Source organism: Salvelinus fontinalis, chromosome 12 (assembly GCF_029448725.1).
Source record: "Salvelinus fontinalis isolate EN_2023a chromosome 12, ASM2944872v1, whole genome shotgun sequence".
In the NCBI taxonomy this organism is placed as follows: Eukaryota; Metazoa; Chordata; class Actinopteri; order Salmoniformes; family Salmonidae; genus Salvelinus; species Salvelinus fontinalis.
Genome location: NC_074676.1, coordinates 2,557,311 through 2,575,309, shown reverse-complemented (window position 1 = coordinate 2,575,309; position 17,999 = coordinate 2,557,311). Strand labels below are relative to the sequence as shown.

At 40.1% G+C, this 17,999-nt stretch overlaps 1 protein-coding gene across 5 annotated transcripts in view; it reads right to left on the bottom strand.

Annotated features, from left to right (window-relative positions):
- Window positions 1–4,041: 4,041 nt before the first annotated feature.
- The window catches only part of LOC129866618 (PHD finger protein 21A-like), a 115,151-nt gene continuing 101,193 nt past the window's right edge, over window positions 4,042–17,999 (bottom strand). For 3 of the 5 annotated variants that reach the window (XM_055939374.1, XM_055939375.1, XM_055939376.1), the window contains 4 exons: window positions 17,610–17,782; window positions 16,287–16,362; window positions 16,012–16,115; window positions 4,042–14,917 (listed from right to left, as the gene is read on the bottom strand). In XM_055939374.1, coding sequence (XP_055795349.1) covers window positions 14,174–14,917; window positions 16,012–16,115; window positions 16,287–16,362; window positions 17,610–17,782 — 1,097 coding nt within the window. In that variant the 3' untranslated portion in view covers window positions 4,042–14,173. Of the gene's footprint in view, window positions 14,918–16,011; window positions 16,116–16,286; window positions 16,363–16,771; window positions 16,928–17,609; window positions 17,783–17,855; window positions 17,879–17,999 lie in introns of all 5 variants that reach the window. The other 2 variants (XM_055939379.1, XM_055939378.1) reach the window with 2 other exon arrangements.

The window sequence follows — 17,999 nt, the reverse complement described above, 5'->3', positions numbered from 1 at the left end:
AAACGACTATTGTAGCTGGAAACAGCAGATTTTTAATGGAATATCTACAGTTGAAGTCGGAAGTTTACATACACTGAGGTTGGAGTCATTAAAACTCGTTTTTCAACCACTCCACAAATTTCTTGTTAACAAACTATAGTTTTGGCAAGTCGGTTAGGACATCTACTTTGTGCATGACACAAGTGATTTTTCCAACAATTGTTTACAGACAAATGACTTCACTTATAATTCACAGTATTACAATTCCAGTGGGTCAGAAGTTTACATACACTAAGTTGACTGTGCCATTAAAAGGTACCACATTAATCTGTACAAACAATAGTACGCAAGTATAAACGCCATGGCACCACGCAGCCCTCGTACCGCTCAGGAAGAAGACGCGTTCTGTCTCCTAGAGAATAACGTACTTTGGTGCGAAAAGTGCAAATCAATCCCAGAAAAGCAGCAAAGGACCTTGTGAAGATGCTGGAGGAAACAGGTACAAAAGTCTCTATATCCACAGTAAAACGAGTCCTATATCGACATAACCTGAAAAGCCGCTCAGCAAGGAAGAAGCCACTGCTCCAAAACTGCCATAGAAAAGCCAGACTACGGTTCTCAACTGCACATGGGGACAAAGATTGTACTTTTTGGAGAAATGTCCTCTGGTCTGATGAAACAAAAATAGAACCGTTGGGCTTTTATGACCATCGTTATGTTTGGAGGAAAAAGGGAGAGGCTTGCAAGCCGAAGAACACCATCCCAACCATGAAGCAAGGGGGTGGCAGCATCATGTTGCAGGATTGATTTGCTGCAGGAGGGATTGGTGCACTTCACAAAATAGATGGCATCATGAGAAAGGAAAATTATGTGGATATATTGAAGCGACATCTCAAGACATCAGTCAGGAAGTTAAAGCTTGGTCGCAAATGGGTCTTCCAATTGAACAATGACCCCAAGCATACTTCCAAAATGGCTTAAGGACAACAAAGTCAAGGTATTGGAGTGGCCATCACAAAGCCCTGACCTCATTCCTACAGAATTGAAAAAGCGTGTGCGAGCGAGGAGGCTTACAAACCTGACTCAGTTATACCAGCTCTGTCAGGAGGAATGGGCCAAAATTCACCCAACTTAATGTAGGACGCTTGTGGAAGGCTACCCAAAACGTTTGACCCACTGCGGGATGCTGGCCTTCTAGGCAGAGTTCCTCTGTCCAGTGTCTGTGTTCTTTTGCCCATTTTAATCTTTTCATTGGCTAGTCTGAGATATGGCTTTTCTTTGCAACTCTGCTTAGAAGGCCAGCATCCCGGAGTCATCTCTTTACTGTTCACGTTGAGACCGGTGTTTTGCGGGTACTATTTAATGAAGCTGCCAGTTGAGGACTTGTGGGGTGTATGTTTCTCAAACTAGACACTAATGTACTTGTCCTCTCGCTCAGTTGTGCACCGGGGCGTCCCATTCCTCTTTCTATTCTGGTTAGAGCCTGTTTGCACTGTTCTGTGAAGGGAGTACTACACAGCGTTGTACGAGATCTTCAGTTTCTTGGCAATTTTTCTCATGGAATAGCCTTCATTTCTCAGAACAATAACAGACTGACGAGTTTCAGAAGAAAAGTCTTTGTTTCTGGCCATTTTGAGCCTGTAATCGAACCCACAAATGCTGATACTCCAGATACTCAACTAGTCTAAAGGCCAGTTTTATTGCTTCTTTAAAATCAGGACAATAGTTAAGCTGTGCTAACATAATTGCAAAATGTTTTTTAAATGATCATTTAGACTTTTAAAATTATAAACTTGGATTAGCTAACACAACGTGCCATTGGAACACAGGAGTGATGGTTGCTGATAATGGGCCTCTGTACGCCTATGTAGATATTCCATAACAAAATCTGCTGTTTCCAGCTACAATAGTCAATTACAACATTAACATTGTCTACACTGTATTTCTGGCCAATTAGTTATTTTAAATGGACCAAAAAAAATGCTTTTCTTTCAAAAACAAGGACATTTCTAAGTGACCCCAAACTTTTGAACGGTAGTGTATATAAAAGTGAAGGGATTTTTTTTTAAAGTAAGGGTGTGGGGACTGGCCTTGTATACTATTCAGGCTACCTGTAATTATGCAATCCTGATGTATTATGCCTTCTGCTGACCTTATAAAAATATGACAAATTATAACAATTGTGTTATGATAGATTTTTATCATGATATGAATGTCTATTTCAGACTCTGTAACATCCATAACAGAGGTTGTAGCAACTGTAAAGGTTATTTTTCCTCACTAAAGTAATCAATGAAGTTACCATGTTTTCAAAATGATCATTTCGGTGTTCAGCCAAACCTTTCCTTCCAAATAGCTATCCCAAAAAGCTTGTTCATGTAACATCCATAATGATTCTTATTTACTTTATTTCTCCAACATGCTAACATGTAGAAGTCCACTTTCTTGTAATTCCAAGGGGGACACATACATCCAAAGTTTCATTTATATTTTGTTTGTCCATTTTGTGAGATATTAAAGTTGTGACTTTGCATGCAAATGTGGTGTCCACAACACTGGAAACGCCCAGCATCAGTCTACCTGGGGCTGCTGTTGGGCCCGGCTTCTGAGGTAGGCTCGGTTTGATAGGCAGATGATGCTGCCATTGTGGACGGAAGGAGGGGAGTGGTCCTACTGTTTGCAAATTCAGTCATCATTCACATCATTAATCTGCAAATAACACGGAAAAACAAGGTGATCTACAACACAAAGTAGGCTGGTTATTATGACCAGTTGCACAGATACAAAGGGCACCTTTGAAAATAATCTGAAATCCTCAAAATTAAAATATTTGGACTATTTTCACAAAAGCAGAACTCTAAATGGACTCACTATAAAGGGGGTCACTCTAATTATTATCCCTTCTCTGCTAATTCTGTCCCCCAAAAATATGTTATTTTCAAACATATTTACATAAGGCAAGCTGCACTCACAAAAGGCAAAAAGCGTTACAGACCAAGCATTTGTCTCATGCAGGGTTTGCATTCTGAGATGTTACAATGTAACAAAGGGGGCAATCTCTGGACATCAAACGTTCGAAGTGACCGCGAGAAACCCCTGTCCAACCAACTGTTGTTGAGGACTTTGGCCACAAATCCCGAATTCCAAAATAGCAAATCGACAGTGCTGATTGGTCGTCAAGGCTGCCGCTTTCAGAAGACGCTCGAGTATTGTCAGTAGAGACGGGTCTACAAATAATGACACTCAAATAACAAACTTACATTCATCGTCGAAGTTTGCTGTTCCTACACAACAACAAGGAAAAGCACAGCAGCATAGTCATACTATGTGATAGATTCCAGATATGTCGTGCACTGCGCTATTTCCAGATATTTCCTGGATTCTCGTTTGCATGCAATTGGCAATTTGCCTGACGTGTTCGGAAGCAATTTTCATTGGCCACATTGGCTAGTAATACGACGACTCACCACCTAAAGAATCTACAGGGCTCCAGAGGGTCTGCGTTGAGCACTTTATCTACCGACCCAAGACTCCGTGATCCCCGTCGTTGACGCACCGCCACTCTTTGAAAATGACATGGAAAACGGAAGAAAGCTACTTTAGTTCAGAGAGAAAAGACGCAGTACAAAAATATAAGTTAAATTGACACCTTTCGTGCAACGCGCATTACTAGATGTGCTGTGTGGGCGCGAGAGAAACAACCTTGACAGAATGCTCAGAAACGAACCTATGGAATTATTACACGCAAAAAGTTTTAAAAGTTTTACATTTAGGCAGGGTAGATTGAGAAACTGTCCTCAATTATGTCCTCCAAAAATATTGCTGAAATCAATTTATGGCTGAAATCATTTGAAAACGGTACACAATCAAAACAGACCTTATCAGTTCTCATGGACAATGTCATAATCTAAGCGTGAAAGTGAATTAAAGTTATATTTAAACTATTTAGTAAAAAGTAAATAGTTAAATGATAGAACAAAATTGAAATGCAATTCTGAAGAAAATATATTGACTACTCCCCCTCCCACCAAACTTAAACACACACTTCAATGACAAGGCAGGTTGCTTTTGACAATTTATTAACAAAATGATAAAATAAATAAATACAAATTGATCAAATGCTCCTAATATCAACTTCTTCCCATATTTCTTACAGTATTTTCTAAACAACGCATACAAATAACTAATCACAGAAGAGGCTCAATACAGGAGGTAAGAAACACACCGGATCACTCACAATGTCAGGTGAACAAACAAATGAGAGATCTGTAACAGAAGAGAAGTCAAAAAATAAACACTCCTTTTTAAAATTATGAAAAATACAAACATTTTACAAATATTCCATTTTGTGTAATTAGCAATTTACACAACTCAGCACACCAGGTGAACCTTTTATTCGTATCGCTACAATGCATCATCTTTCACAATATGTAGTTTTTTTAATGATACTTTTTTGCACTCTTAAAGAAGAAACTCCTCCAATTGAATTTACAGTGGATGAGGTAAGACTCTCAAGGTGTTACAACAATAGGGAAGTCACACCATATGAATTATAAGTATTATGGATGATGAAATGCATCAACAATACTAGAAGGCCACAATCATGACTTGGTATAGCATAAGAACAAAAAATCTAGACTATATTAAAAAGCCACAGAATATATAATGCACTGGTGAGAATGTATAAGTGAGCTACTCTCGATTCCCTCTGGAATTAACTGGAAATGCCAGTGTTAGGCATAAAATATACTACTTTCACTGTAAAACCCATAAGCCCAATAACATACATCTGAGTGAGTCTCAGCTGCCAACTGCTTTTTCTTTCACATCTGTGAACTTATACACTGTACTGAAGCAGAAATTAACAATTTTTGAGGCTGATATTTATGAAATGCATAAGGATTCCAAATATAAATGCACATTTGCTATATTCTTTTGGTGTATTGGTTTTAGAGCTTAGTACTTTAAATGAATGTGTGCATTATTATTGTGTGCATTATTATATATTTTTTTACAGGACAATGCACTGAATTATGCACTCACTGTCCCAAAGTAACAATAACATTAGGAATGGTGCATTAGTGGAGGCAGAAATTGAATCAAAAGAATGGTCCAATTGCACAGAGACTTCATAGTTCACGGCATTAAAATCCTCTGCCATTAGATAATTCCAATTATGAACTGGGTGGTTTGAGCCTTGAATGCTGATCGTCTGAAAGCCGTAGTATATCAGACTGTATACCACAGGTATGACAAAACATGTACTTTTTTACTGTTCTAATTACGTTGGTAACCAGTTTATACAGTTGAAGTCGGAAGTTTACATACACCTTAGCCAAATACATTTCAACTCAGTTTTTCACAATTCCTGACATTTAATTCCTGACATCCTAGTAAAAATTCCCTGTCTTAGGTCAGTTAGGATCACCACTTTATTTTAAGAATGTGAAATGTCAGAATAATAGTTGAGACAATGATTTATTTCAGATTTTATTTCTTTCATCACGTTCCCAGTGGGTCAGAAGTTTACATACACTCAATTAGTGTTTGGTAGCATTGCCTGTAAATTGTTTAGCTTGGGTCAAATGTTTTGGGTAGCCTTCTACAAGCCTCCCACAATAAGGGGTGAATTTTGTCCCATTCCTCCTAACAGAGCTGGTGTAACTGAGTCAGGTTTGTAGGCCACCTTGCTCACACACGCTTTTTCAGTTCTGCACACACATTTTCTATGGGATTGAGGTCAGGGCTTTGTGATGGCCACTCCAATATCTTGACTTTGTTGTTCTTAAGCCATTTTACCACAACTTTGGAAGTATGCTTGGGGTCATTGTCCATTTGGAAGACCCATTTGCGACCAAGCTTTAACTTCCTGACGGATGTCTTAAGATGTTGCTTCAATACATCCACATAATTTTCCTCCCTCATGATGCCATCTATTTTGTGAAGTCCACCAGTCCCTCCTGCAGCAAAGCACCCCCACAACATGATTGGGATGGTGTTCTTCGGCTTGCAAGCCTCCCCCTTTTTCCTCCAAACATAACAATGGTCATTATGGCCAAACGGTTCTATTTTTGTTTCATCAGACCAGAAGACATTTCTCCAAAACGTACAATCTTTGTCCCCATGTGCAGTTGCAAACTGTAGTCTGGCTTTTTCATGGCGGTTTTGGAGTAGTGGCTTCTTCATTGCTGAGCGGCCTTTCAGGTTATGTCAATATAGGACTCGTTTTACTGTGGATATAGATACTTTTGTACCCGTTTCCTCCAGCATCTTCACAAGGTCCTTTGCTGTTGTTCTGGGATTGATTTGCACTTTTCGTACCAAAGTACGTTATTCTCTAGGAGACAGAACGCGTCTCCTTCCAGAGCGGTATGATGGCTGCATGGTCCCATGGTGTTTATACTTGCATACTATTGTTTGTACAGATGAACGTGGTACCTTCAGGCTTTTGGAAATTGCTCCCAAGGATGAACCAGACTTGTGGAGGTCTACAATTTTTTTTCTGAGGTCTTGGCTGATTTCTTTTGCTTTTCCCATGGTGTCAAGCAAAGAGGAACTGAGTTTGAAGGTATGCCTTGACATACATCCATCAGAAGCTTCTAAAGCCAAGACATAATTTTCTGGAATTTTCCAAGCTGTTTAAACGCATAGTCAACTTAGTGTATGTAAACTTCTGACCCACTGGAATTGTGATACAGTGAATGATAATTGAAATATTCTGTTTGTAAACAATTGTTATAAAAATGACTTGTGTCATGCACAAAGTAGATGTCCTAACCGACTTGCCAAAACAATATTTTGTTAACAAGAAATTTGTGGAGTGGTTGAAAAACGAGTTTTAATGACTCCAACCTAAGTGTATGCAAACTTCCGACTTCAACTGAAATAGCAATAAGGCACCTCAGGGGTTTATGGTATATGGCCAATATACCACGGCTAAGGGCTGTATATCCAGGCACCCTGCGTTGTGTAGTGAATAAGAACGGTCCTTAGCCGTGGTATATTGGCCATATAGCACACCCCCCTGGGCCTTATATTTAAGCAATAACATTATTGCCAGAGATGCCATATAAAATGGTGTTTATTTGTAAGAAAAGCTTCAATTTTCTTATACTGAGACATCCATCCACTGTATACTATAGTTATGGAATCATGTTGCCAGAATGGTAAAAGAAAAGTGACTAATTTCACATAAAAACCGAAGGTAATGTATATTAAAAAAGTTTGATAAACATTTGTATAAAAAAACTTGCATAAGATGGCATAATTTCTGTTGGAATGATTGGAAAGCTGCTGCTAAGGGGGTTTAAATGGGCAATCAGAAGTTGCTACATCCATTTTTGGACTTTGGATAAATGAATGATATGTACCCATTGATTCTTGAAGAATATAAGTTAGAAAGTAAATGCCTCATGAGCTTAGTTCAACTGTCGTTCCCCATCAGAACCCCAAATAAACTTGTTTTCCTCCAACGTTTGTAAACAAAGTAACATAAACACTGTAAAGCCTCAACACATTAAAACTACAATTTTGATATCATGGATGGTCAGTCCTGGCATCTATAGCTCTGTCTATTCATTTTAGAGGGGTTACTTTTTCCAGCTCCATCCCTCAGCTTTTTACCAAAACAGTGGCTGGAAAACGCTTTGTTATTGTTTCAACTGCTAATTGGCCCTTAAAAAAAAGAAATCCAATACAGCAGTTGTCTCAATATCAAATCATTTCAAGGTAACAACCAAGTACCTTACTGTGATTGTTTTCAATTAAAATGCTCAGCAATAAATAAAATAGTTTCTTAGCAAAGAGCAAATTCTCATGCAAAAATTTTGGTAGGACTGTCTGGGAGTGGTCTGAGTCGGACAGGGAAAACTAGCTATTATTGACAGAGGTTTGAAACTTCCTTATTGTCTATTAACTTTACCGCCTAGTGATGTCACCAGGCAGGATGACATTTCAGGCTGTCTTTTCAAACAGCTCTTACACTAAAATGGCATTATCATTTTCATAGTATTGTTCCAACATCATACTGGAAATATTCATAAAACACAGGAAAAATCACATTTTTGACTGCACTAGACCTTCAAGAAGTCTATCCAATCAGGGTGCTGTTTCATTTGTTCAAACGCACACAGGCCAACGCTCAATTCATATGACCTGATATTACCAAGCTAACGGCAAGACAGAGACAAAAGAATGGGTGAGAAAAGAAAAAAGGTGCACAAGTAGGGGACAAATAATGATCGCTGGCACTGTCCTGACTGAGTTTTAATGCTGAGGAGACTAGACTACCACAACATGCCTATGTAGAATCTCAACAATAGAGAGGTAAATTCTGGGTAAAAGGATATAATCCAGACTTCTATTTCTTATTATTTACACACACATCACATATTTTAGTCTGGGAATCCAACCAAAAGTGCATCACAAAAAAAAACATTCTAAAAGTCACACCTGTTTAAGAGTTTGTGAATAATCCTTCACAGATATCGTACCAGTTCCTGTGACATTTGAACAAACTACTGAGTGGTGTACATCTATGAAGAAACCACAGAGATTTGCCCATGCATTTTACAGGTGCTCCCCAATACAGATCATTAAAAATAAATATAATTCACCTTTTAAGGACAAAAAATACATTACAAAAATACATTTAAGGCAGCTGCTATACAGACTACTTGTAGAAAAAGCAAACATATCCAATAGCCTGAAACAAAGTCAACTCCACGTACTTAACTTAAAGCCCAAAGTTCTTTTTCCTTATGCTGATTCAATTGTGCTCTATATTTCAGATACATATATTTGCTGAAGATTCTTGAGTTTTGTGGGTGGATATAAAATCACATGGGAATAACATAGGACAAGAAATAGACCAGTGTGTTTGTGTAGTAAGGTAATAATACAAGTCACAGTGCAAGTCAAGAGACAAAATATGCTGTTGGAAGAAAGGCACTCGAGGTACCTAAAAAGGGGAAAGATCAAGTTGCTTTGTAACATACGTTCAGGCTTTACAAAGACAATGTCTGAATATTTTGTTGTATTCAAGGGACGCAGTATGAAAAACATGGGACACCCAGGAAATCAATTCTGTACGGTCTTGATGTAGATATGTCCTTACGAGTACTGTATAAGACTCACAAGGCAAAGAACCCCTTTCATTCAATCTATGAGGAAGTACAAGACAGTATAGCCATTGCAGTTGATTGCGTATCTTTGTCAAACTATCCCTTTTCCTTCGACATTAAGATGGGTTAAAAGAAATAGAAAAAATGAATCTCTATAACAACTTAGCATTCATCATGAGAGGAGAAAATATAGATACTATTTATTATATTGCTAACTATAAAAAAAATGTTGCAATGTTAAGAAGATGTAGTCCCTTGAATGTTATATATTTGTTTAATTATTTCAAGTCCCTGTTATTTAAACAGCAAACATTCTCCAAAGATATGTCGATTGGCCATGGATTGAAGTAAACATGATGTACAGTGGGGTCCGAAATGACTGACACCCTTGATAAAGATGAGCAAAATGACTGTATGAAATAAACAACTCAAATACTGAGCTATATTGTATGGTCAAAAAATTAAAGAAATGACATTATTTCATACTAATACAAATTGCTCAGTGACAGAGATTTTGTTTAACAAGTAATACTTTTTTTCCTCAAAAAGGTTGGGATCAAAATGATTGACACCCCTGTTTTCAATACCTCATCTTGTTAGGATAACAGCACTGAGCCTTTTTCACACAATGTTTTATTAGTTGGAGAACACATTGGGAGGGATATATTAGAACATTCTCCCATACAGCATTCTTCCAGATCCTTGATATCCTTTGTCTGTGCTTATGGACTGCTCTCTTCAATTCATATACAGGTTTTCAATGGGTTTCAAGTCCGGAGACTGAGATGGCCATTTCAAAATGTTGATTTTGTGGTCAATAAATTCAGGAGTGTGCTTGGGGTTATTGTCTTGCTGGAAGATCCACTTACGGCCAAGTTTCAGCCTCCTGGCAGAGGCAACCAGGTTTTGGCTAAAATGTCCTGGTACTGGGTAAAGACATGAAAATATAGCTCTTTGGCCACACACATTGGTGGGTTTGGCGTTGAAATTAGAATGCCTCTATACGTATTATAAAATATGGTAGGGAATATTTTATGTTATGCAGCTATTTTGCTTCCACAGGTCCTGGGGCGCTTGTTAAGGTCAACGGCATCATGAACTTTACCCAGTGTCAGGACATGTGAGCCAAAACCTGGTTTCCACTGCCAGGAGGATCTGGAAGGACTCTGTATGGTGGAATGGTCTTAGATCCCTCCAAATGTGTTCTCCAACTCATAAAACATTTTAGAAAAAGGCTCAGTACCATTATCCTCACAAGGTGAGGTATTAAAATGCTATCAACAATAGGGGTGTCAATAATTTTGACCCCTACCTTTGAGAAAAAAAAGATTACTTGTTAAAACAAAATCTTTCTGAGCAATTGTATTAGTATAACATCATATAATTTCCCCATTTTGTTGAGTGTACAATACAGCTCAGTATTTAAATTATTTATTTTATAGTCATTTTTGCTAATCTTTATCAAGGGTGTAAATCATTTAAGACCCAACTGCATGTTGCCCTCTATATAATGCAACAGTATAGCATAAACATTTTTACATTTCAATTGAGAAGACCTGAGGCTCGCTCAAAAAAGATCCTTCACAGATCTTCTGAATGGTCCCAACCCCAAATGTTTATGAACAGTCTGGTGAAATTCATGATCGACTTGGTCGAAAAATGGAAAAAACCTGGGTAATGGCCCCACAAATTATAAAACATTAGACAAATAAACTCAGCAAAAAAAGAAAACGGCCCATTTCAGGACCCTGTCTTTCAAAGATAATTCGTAAAAATCCAAATAACTTCACCAAAAGAAAGATGCCCAGGATCCCTGCTCATCTGCGTGAACGTGCCTTAGGCATGCTGCAAGGAGGGATGAGGACTGCAGATGTGGCCAGGGAAATAAATTGCATTGTCCGTACTGTGAGACGCCTAAGACAGCGCTACAGGGAGACAGGATGGACAGCTGATCGTCCTTGCAGTGGCAGACCACGTGTAACAACACCTGCACAGGATCAGTACATCCGAACATCACACCTGCGGGACAGGTACAGGATGGCAACAACAACTGCCCGAGTTACACCAGGAATGCACAATCTCTCCATCAGTGCTCTGACTGTCCGCAATAGGCTGAGAGAGGCTGGACTGAGGGCTTGTAGGCCTGTTGTAAGGCAGGTCCTCACCAGACATCACCGGCAACAACGTCGCCTATGGGCACAAACCCACCGTCGTTGGACCAGACAGGACTGGCAAAAGGTGCTCTTCACTGACAAGTCGTGGTTTTGTCTCACCAGGGGTGATTGTCGGATTTGCGTTTATCGTCGAAGGAATGAGCGTTACACCGAGGCCTGTACTCTGGAGCGGGATCGATTTGAAGGTGGAGGGTCCGTCATGGTCTGGGGCAGTGTGTCACAGCATCATCAGACTGAGCTTGTTTGTTTGGAATTGATGGAAATTATGTAAAAATGTACCACTAGCCACTTTAAACAATGCCACTTAATATAATGTTTACATACCCTACATTACCCATCTCATATGTATATACTGTACTCTATATCATCTACTGCATCTTGCCATCTTTATGTAATACATGTACCACTAGCCACTTTAAACTATGCCACTTTATGTTTGCATACCCTACAGTACTCATCTCATATGTATATACCGTACTCTATACCATCTACTGCATCTTGCCTATGCCGTTCTGTACCACCACTCATTCATATATCTTTATGTACATATTCTTTATCCCTTTACACTTGTGTGTGTATAAGGTAGTAGTTGTGGAATTGTTAGGTTAGATTACTTGTTGGTTATTACTGCATTGTCGGAACTAGAAGCACAAGCATTTCGCTACACTCGCATTAACATCTGCTAACCATGTGTATGTGACTAATAAAATTTGATTTGATTTGTTGTCATTGCAGGCAATCTCAACGCGTTACAGGGAAGACATCCTCCTCCTTCATGTGGTACCCTTCCTGCAGGCTCATCCTGTCATGACCCTCCAGCATGACAATGCCACCAGCCATACTGCTCGTTCTGTGCGTGATTCCCTGCAAGATAGGAATGTCAGTGTTCTGCCATGGCCAGCAAAGAGCCCGGATCTCAATCCCATTGAGCACGTCTGGGACCTGTTGGATCGGAGGGTGAGGGCTAGGGCCATTCCCTCCTGAAATGTCCGGGAACTTGCAGGTGCCTTGGTGGAAGAGTGGGGTAACATCTCACAGCAAGAACTGGCAAATCTGGTGCAGTCCATGAGGAGGAGATGCACTGCAGTACTTAATGCTGCTGCTACTGACTGTTACTTTAGATTTTGAACCCCCTTTGTTCAGGGACACATTATGTAGGTGGAACTTGTGCAGTTTATGTCTTCAGTTGTTGAATCTTGTTATGTTCATACAAATATTTACACATGTCAAGTTTGCTGAAAATAAACGCAGTTGACAGTGAGAGGACGTTTCTTTTTTTGCTGAGTTCATGTTGATGGAGCATTACAAAAAAAATACCAGAGAAAGCGCAAATCTATTGAGTTTTTGGGGATAGGGTCAATTCTGTTATCCACGCATGTTCCAGCGGTAGGAGAGAGGGAACATTTCTCCTGTACAAGGCCGAAGACTCACTATCAAAGATCAGTTGGGTCATACAAAAATATTTTTTGGGGACTAAATTACATGACAAAAAAAAAATGCATAATCTGTTTTGTTCCATACGTAACATACAAAAAAGCTTTTCAGCACTTATTTGTTATGCAGCAAGCTTGTGCTTTAATCACCAAAATGGACTGATACAACAAACCCTTCAGTTTCCAGGAAATAAAGATATTTTGATGAGATTGTTGAATAAGCAATTATTTACCAGGGATTGCCAATTCCCAAGATGATATTGAATAATACATTTCGTACTTTATCTTTCCATACAGTTAGTGGACATGTCCCTGCTATATTTGGATACAATAGCATTTTGGCAGTTCAGAATTAAACAAAAACGTACATTTCATAATATGCAAAGGTCACCTCTTTTTAAAAGATAATTAAATGCATAAACTATGCCAGTTAAAAACATTTATTAACAAACAACTGTTTTATGCAACAGAAATGCACTTACTTTTGAAGACTAGGAAGACCTGAATGAATATCTTATCCTATAAAAGAAACACACTGCAGATATATTTTTGCGTGTTTGTTTTTGACAATGCAATATTATTGCAATTTCACATTTAGTGCTCACAGTTGACACTGACTCACAAATTTAACTCAATTACTGCACTGGATCTACACCATTTTAAAACTTTAAGATACCATGTGTGATCTGACTCCACTCTCTCTTGAGATGACCGTCTTTGTTGCCTGGGTCTTCCTCAGCAAGGCCCTAACCAGCCAGCTCTATAAGCAGTTTGCCTCATACTTCCAAAGCACATGGATGCTGCTTTACTTCCTTATTTTTTGCCTGAGGTTTTGTGTAAATGGGTCCATAGTTATTGGTCATGTAAGAGTGAGAATGGGGAAAGGGGAGGAAGGTATTGGGGATAACTGAAGGCGCTCCTGTTTTACCTATTTGATTTTTAACGACGATCAAACACCTCAATGTTTCCCCACTGTTAACAAATACTGACACTTTTTCAAAGCCCTGCCCCCCTCAGCTTTTTTGCTTATCTTTTGGTTTTACTTTGCTCTCAGTTAATGCCGTAGAAACGCGGTCTCTGTTCAGCACGCAGTCTTTAGACATCTCTAACCTGCATCCCCAGGAACAGAAGATAACCTAAGATACAACCCCCATGAGAGTTCCGAGGGGAACTGTTGCAGGCACGCACTGGTGTGATGTTATAAATTATCTTACTTTTACCATTACTACTGTTCTTTTCTATCCTTAAATTGGCAAGCCACCCTTTCACCCATGTTTGGGGTATGATAACCTACAGCATCCAATAGCAATATCAGACTTGGGCTGTAGATCTACTATTTACACAGTCTGAATATACATTGGAATCAAGTATGTATATAGATTGGCAATTTCGGTCACCTTTCAAAAGTGAAAGCTAAAGTCTTCTTTTTTATGTTGGGGGGGTTTTCAATCCAAGAGATGGAGTGTTAGTCTTTATTGTCCAAACTGTCGAGAAGAGCTTGCAAAGATTGCTGGGAAGGTTCTGAGGTTTTGCTGTTGTTGTCAATGTTTGTGTTCTCTTCCTGTTCCTCTTCTATCACCTCCTCTGTGCTGTTCGTGTTGGTGACCTTGTTCTCAGGTATGGTGTTAGTGTTGTTAGTACAGCTCTCATCCATGCTCATGTCAGTACACACAAGGTCAGTGGTAGCATTGGTTGTGGCCACTGTAGAGTTCACTGCACCGACTACTGCGGTGGCTTCCGTCACTTCCTCAGCGTTATTGACCTCAGCCACAGGTTCAACACTGCTGCCCACTGCAGTCTCGGTGCTGACCTCGGCAGCAGGCTCAACGCAGATGTCAACAGCAGCCTCAGCACTGACTCCTGCTACCTCGTCTGTGGCAACATCAGCTACAACAACCCGCGTCCCGGCTTCAACATTGGTGCTGTTCAGTGCTGTGACCTCGGCATTTACCCCATCCACAGACTGGATATGGACTTCTGCTACAGCATGGGTGTTAATGGCGTCTACTGCATTTTCAGCTGGGACAAATGCATCCTTGGCCCCGATGTCTTCTGTGATGTCTTCTGTGAAGGCACCTGTACCCTCGGTCTCCACGGTTTGACTGAAATTGAAAGCCTGAATGAGGCGGACCAAGTGTCTGACCTTCTCCAACGAAACTTGCATTTCGTTCTGCCGAGACATGATGGTGTTTTTGGTCTCCATGCATTCCTATTTAGAGGGGAGGAAACAGGGTTGGGCATTTCAGAATAATGGACATAATAAATGAAGTCACTCAAATGAATCCAATCAATTAAGTGACTTAAAGGTAGACTCAGTGATATGACGTAAATGCAGAAAGTAATCAGCATATTGGGTAAATTTCCGCAACAACCAAGAGCGTTGAAGCGCGAGGTTCAACTTCATCACTGTTTTGGTCCGGTGGCTACCACGCAGTAACAGCGTGAAGCGAACCTGTGCACATGCACAGATACTGTGACTGTGTGAGAGCAAAGTCTTGCATCTCGCTTATCGAAATATCTGCGGTGCTGCTCATGGCAACGTTATTTCGCTGAGTCTACCTTTTAAAAGAACAGTTTCAAAATACAATAATGGCTTGTGGGGTCCCACAAGGCTCAATATTTAGACCGTTATTTTTTATATTTTACATCACTGCACCTCATCTGGTGTCAAATGTCTCCATTTGGTTACACAAATAGTTTTCAGTCAGATTAAGACTCCCAGGAACTAGTCTAAGCTATATCTTCGATTCATGGTGACACCTATACGTAGAATGTATGCACGCATGACTAAGTCGCTTTGGATAAAAGCGTCTGCTAAATTACATTTATTATGTTGGTTCCTGACAGATCCACATTTACTTCTTAACAAGCCAGATAGCAAGCTAGATGTCTCCATCTCTGGCAATTTTTGAACAATCTCTAATTATAGCACTACTAAATGTATCTTTGGATGCGTTTCTATGACATTTAAAAAATGTATTTAACCTTTATTTAACTAGGCAAGTCAGTTAAGAACAAATTCTTATTTACAATGACGGTCTACACCGGCCAAACCCAGACGATGCTGGGCCAATTGTGCGCCGCCCTATGGGACTCCCAATTACGGATGGTTGTGATACAGCCTGGATATAACATGACACAAGCTAAGAGAGCATCAAAGCCTGGTAAGCAATAGGGGTAGTTACGTGAATTACCTAAGCCACACTATTATTCAAGATCTCAAATACTTCCATCTATTTCAGTACACCCATCTGAAAACAACTCGCTTATATGAAGGTGGTTTGCGGTTACTTTGGAGCTTACCGTTATGGAGTTACTGAGTTGTTTGACCCCTTGTTCCAACTGTTCTCGCTCCAGTTTCAGCTCAGCACTCCACTTCATTAGCTTTTGTTTCTCCTCTTCTTTAGCTTTTAGGAAACAGAAACAACACACAGACAATGGTGAGACTTTAAAGAAATCTGGTTGTTCGAGATCCCAGTGAAGGAACTCTTTCATCTACCACCGCTTCAGCTGACTGAAACGGAGCCACACATTTGATGTTTGCCCGAGGCACAAGGTCTTTAGTGTGCTATTCCTACCTTCTTTATAGGCGATATAGGAATGAACAATAGCCAATGTTCCTGGCCATTGAATTGAATCTTCTTTTTTCAATATCTGGAGAGAAGAGCACAGCTTTGTTGTATTGTGATTGCAAAGTCACGACATTACCTAGACGTGGAAGAGAACAATGCTGTGGTCATCCTTTGGCGATGTCACAAAGAACAAACAAAATGAATCAGATGGGAGTGTAAGATGCCATCCTCCACTAACAAAATGAAATGGGAAAGAATGACTTAAAACAATACTGAATCATGTTGAAGCGTTCAAAGGAAGGAACAGTCATATCGTCGTAATGTTTTCGCCTAGAAATAAGGACTAGCTGATGAAAGCCTGAGGGGAAAACTTTGTCTCTGCCAATGTCAATAGATTATCCACTTTGAAAGAGTAGCCAAATTCTCAGATCTATACTACTGAACCACTGGACTGCTGGGCCAAGCCCCTCGATTGTCGGTGCTGCGTTTACCTGCTCATGACATTTGGGACAGATCCACATGCCTTTAGGAATGGTTTTCAGGGGTGGGTCCAGGCAGTCCAGGTGATAGACACAGGAGCATGTGTCACACATGAGCAACTGGCCACTGCGTTTGCACACAGTGCAGAAATCCTCATGGATGTCTCCCTGTCAGGATGAATTGCACCAATCAGTTTCACTGCCTGTCTAGGCCTGACCAATCACGTGTGCAGAGGCAGGGCAGAGGGGCCATGTGTGTTGATTTGAGGATCATCCAATCATATTACGGTTTCTGTGTTGTTTTAAAGATAACACTTAAATAAATAATGTGTGTAATTCCAACACTGAAATGGGAAAAGCCCATTCTAAAAGCCATTGTGGATACCATTCTGCATTTCCTATTTGAAAAATATAGTTTAAAGTATGTAATAAACTACTTTAATACTGCAGTATGTTTTTAATGGCATTTAAAAGAAGATCTAAACTAACTGATCCTACTTAAAAAAGAAAATAGGTAAAGTAACAATTTCACACAGGCAGCATCACTTGTTCCTTTTTGAGAGTAGGGGGGAGTACTGAATTTGAGGCGAGGAGAACTGTTCACTTTGTAAGATTGCATCAAAAATGAAGGATCAGACAGTAGGGAGTAAATCAATAAAAACGTGTCTGTACTTGTCTAGGTCTTTAGACGTGAGGTACTGGGACATTTCAACTCCACCAAAGTATTTGTAACAGCCTGTGGACAATACCACCAATATAAAAAGGGAGGGGCAAGAGTAGGTGAAGTCAGTATGTTAGGATAGAGCCCCAGAAAGTCCAGGCTGCTGTGCTCTCTCCAGCTGCTACTTACATCCCCAGAGCTGGGGCTGGGCAGGGGGAGAGTGTGGTGGGGATGGACATGGAAGGGGAAGCTCCCCCCTGTGTTGGGCCACTCGGAGGCCGGGGAGGCAGTGAGACAGCTGGAGGGAGAGGTCGGGGTGTGGCTGCCCAGCTTCGGAACGCTGCTGTATTTGGGAGGGCGACCTGGGTGAAATGAGACAGACGAAAAACAAAAAGTGGGAAGGAAACAAACAAATAAACCGTCTGTCCGACATACCTTTGACAGGGGGTCCTCGTTGGCTAATGTGAAAAAGGGAGGGTGTTGAGTTGAGGGTGGAAGAGTAGGAGAAGCACAGAGAGCGGAGTTAGTGCACTAAAACTTACTACAAGCTCTACGCAGACGAAAGAGTGTTGCCATGTC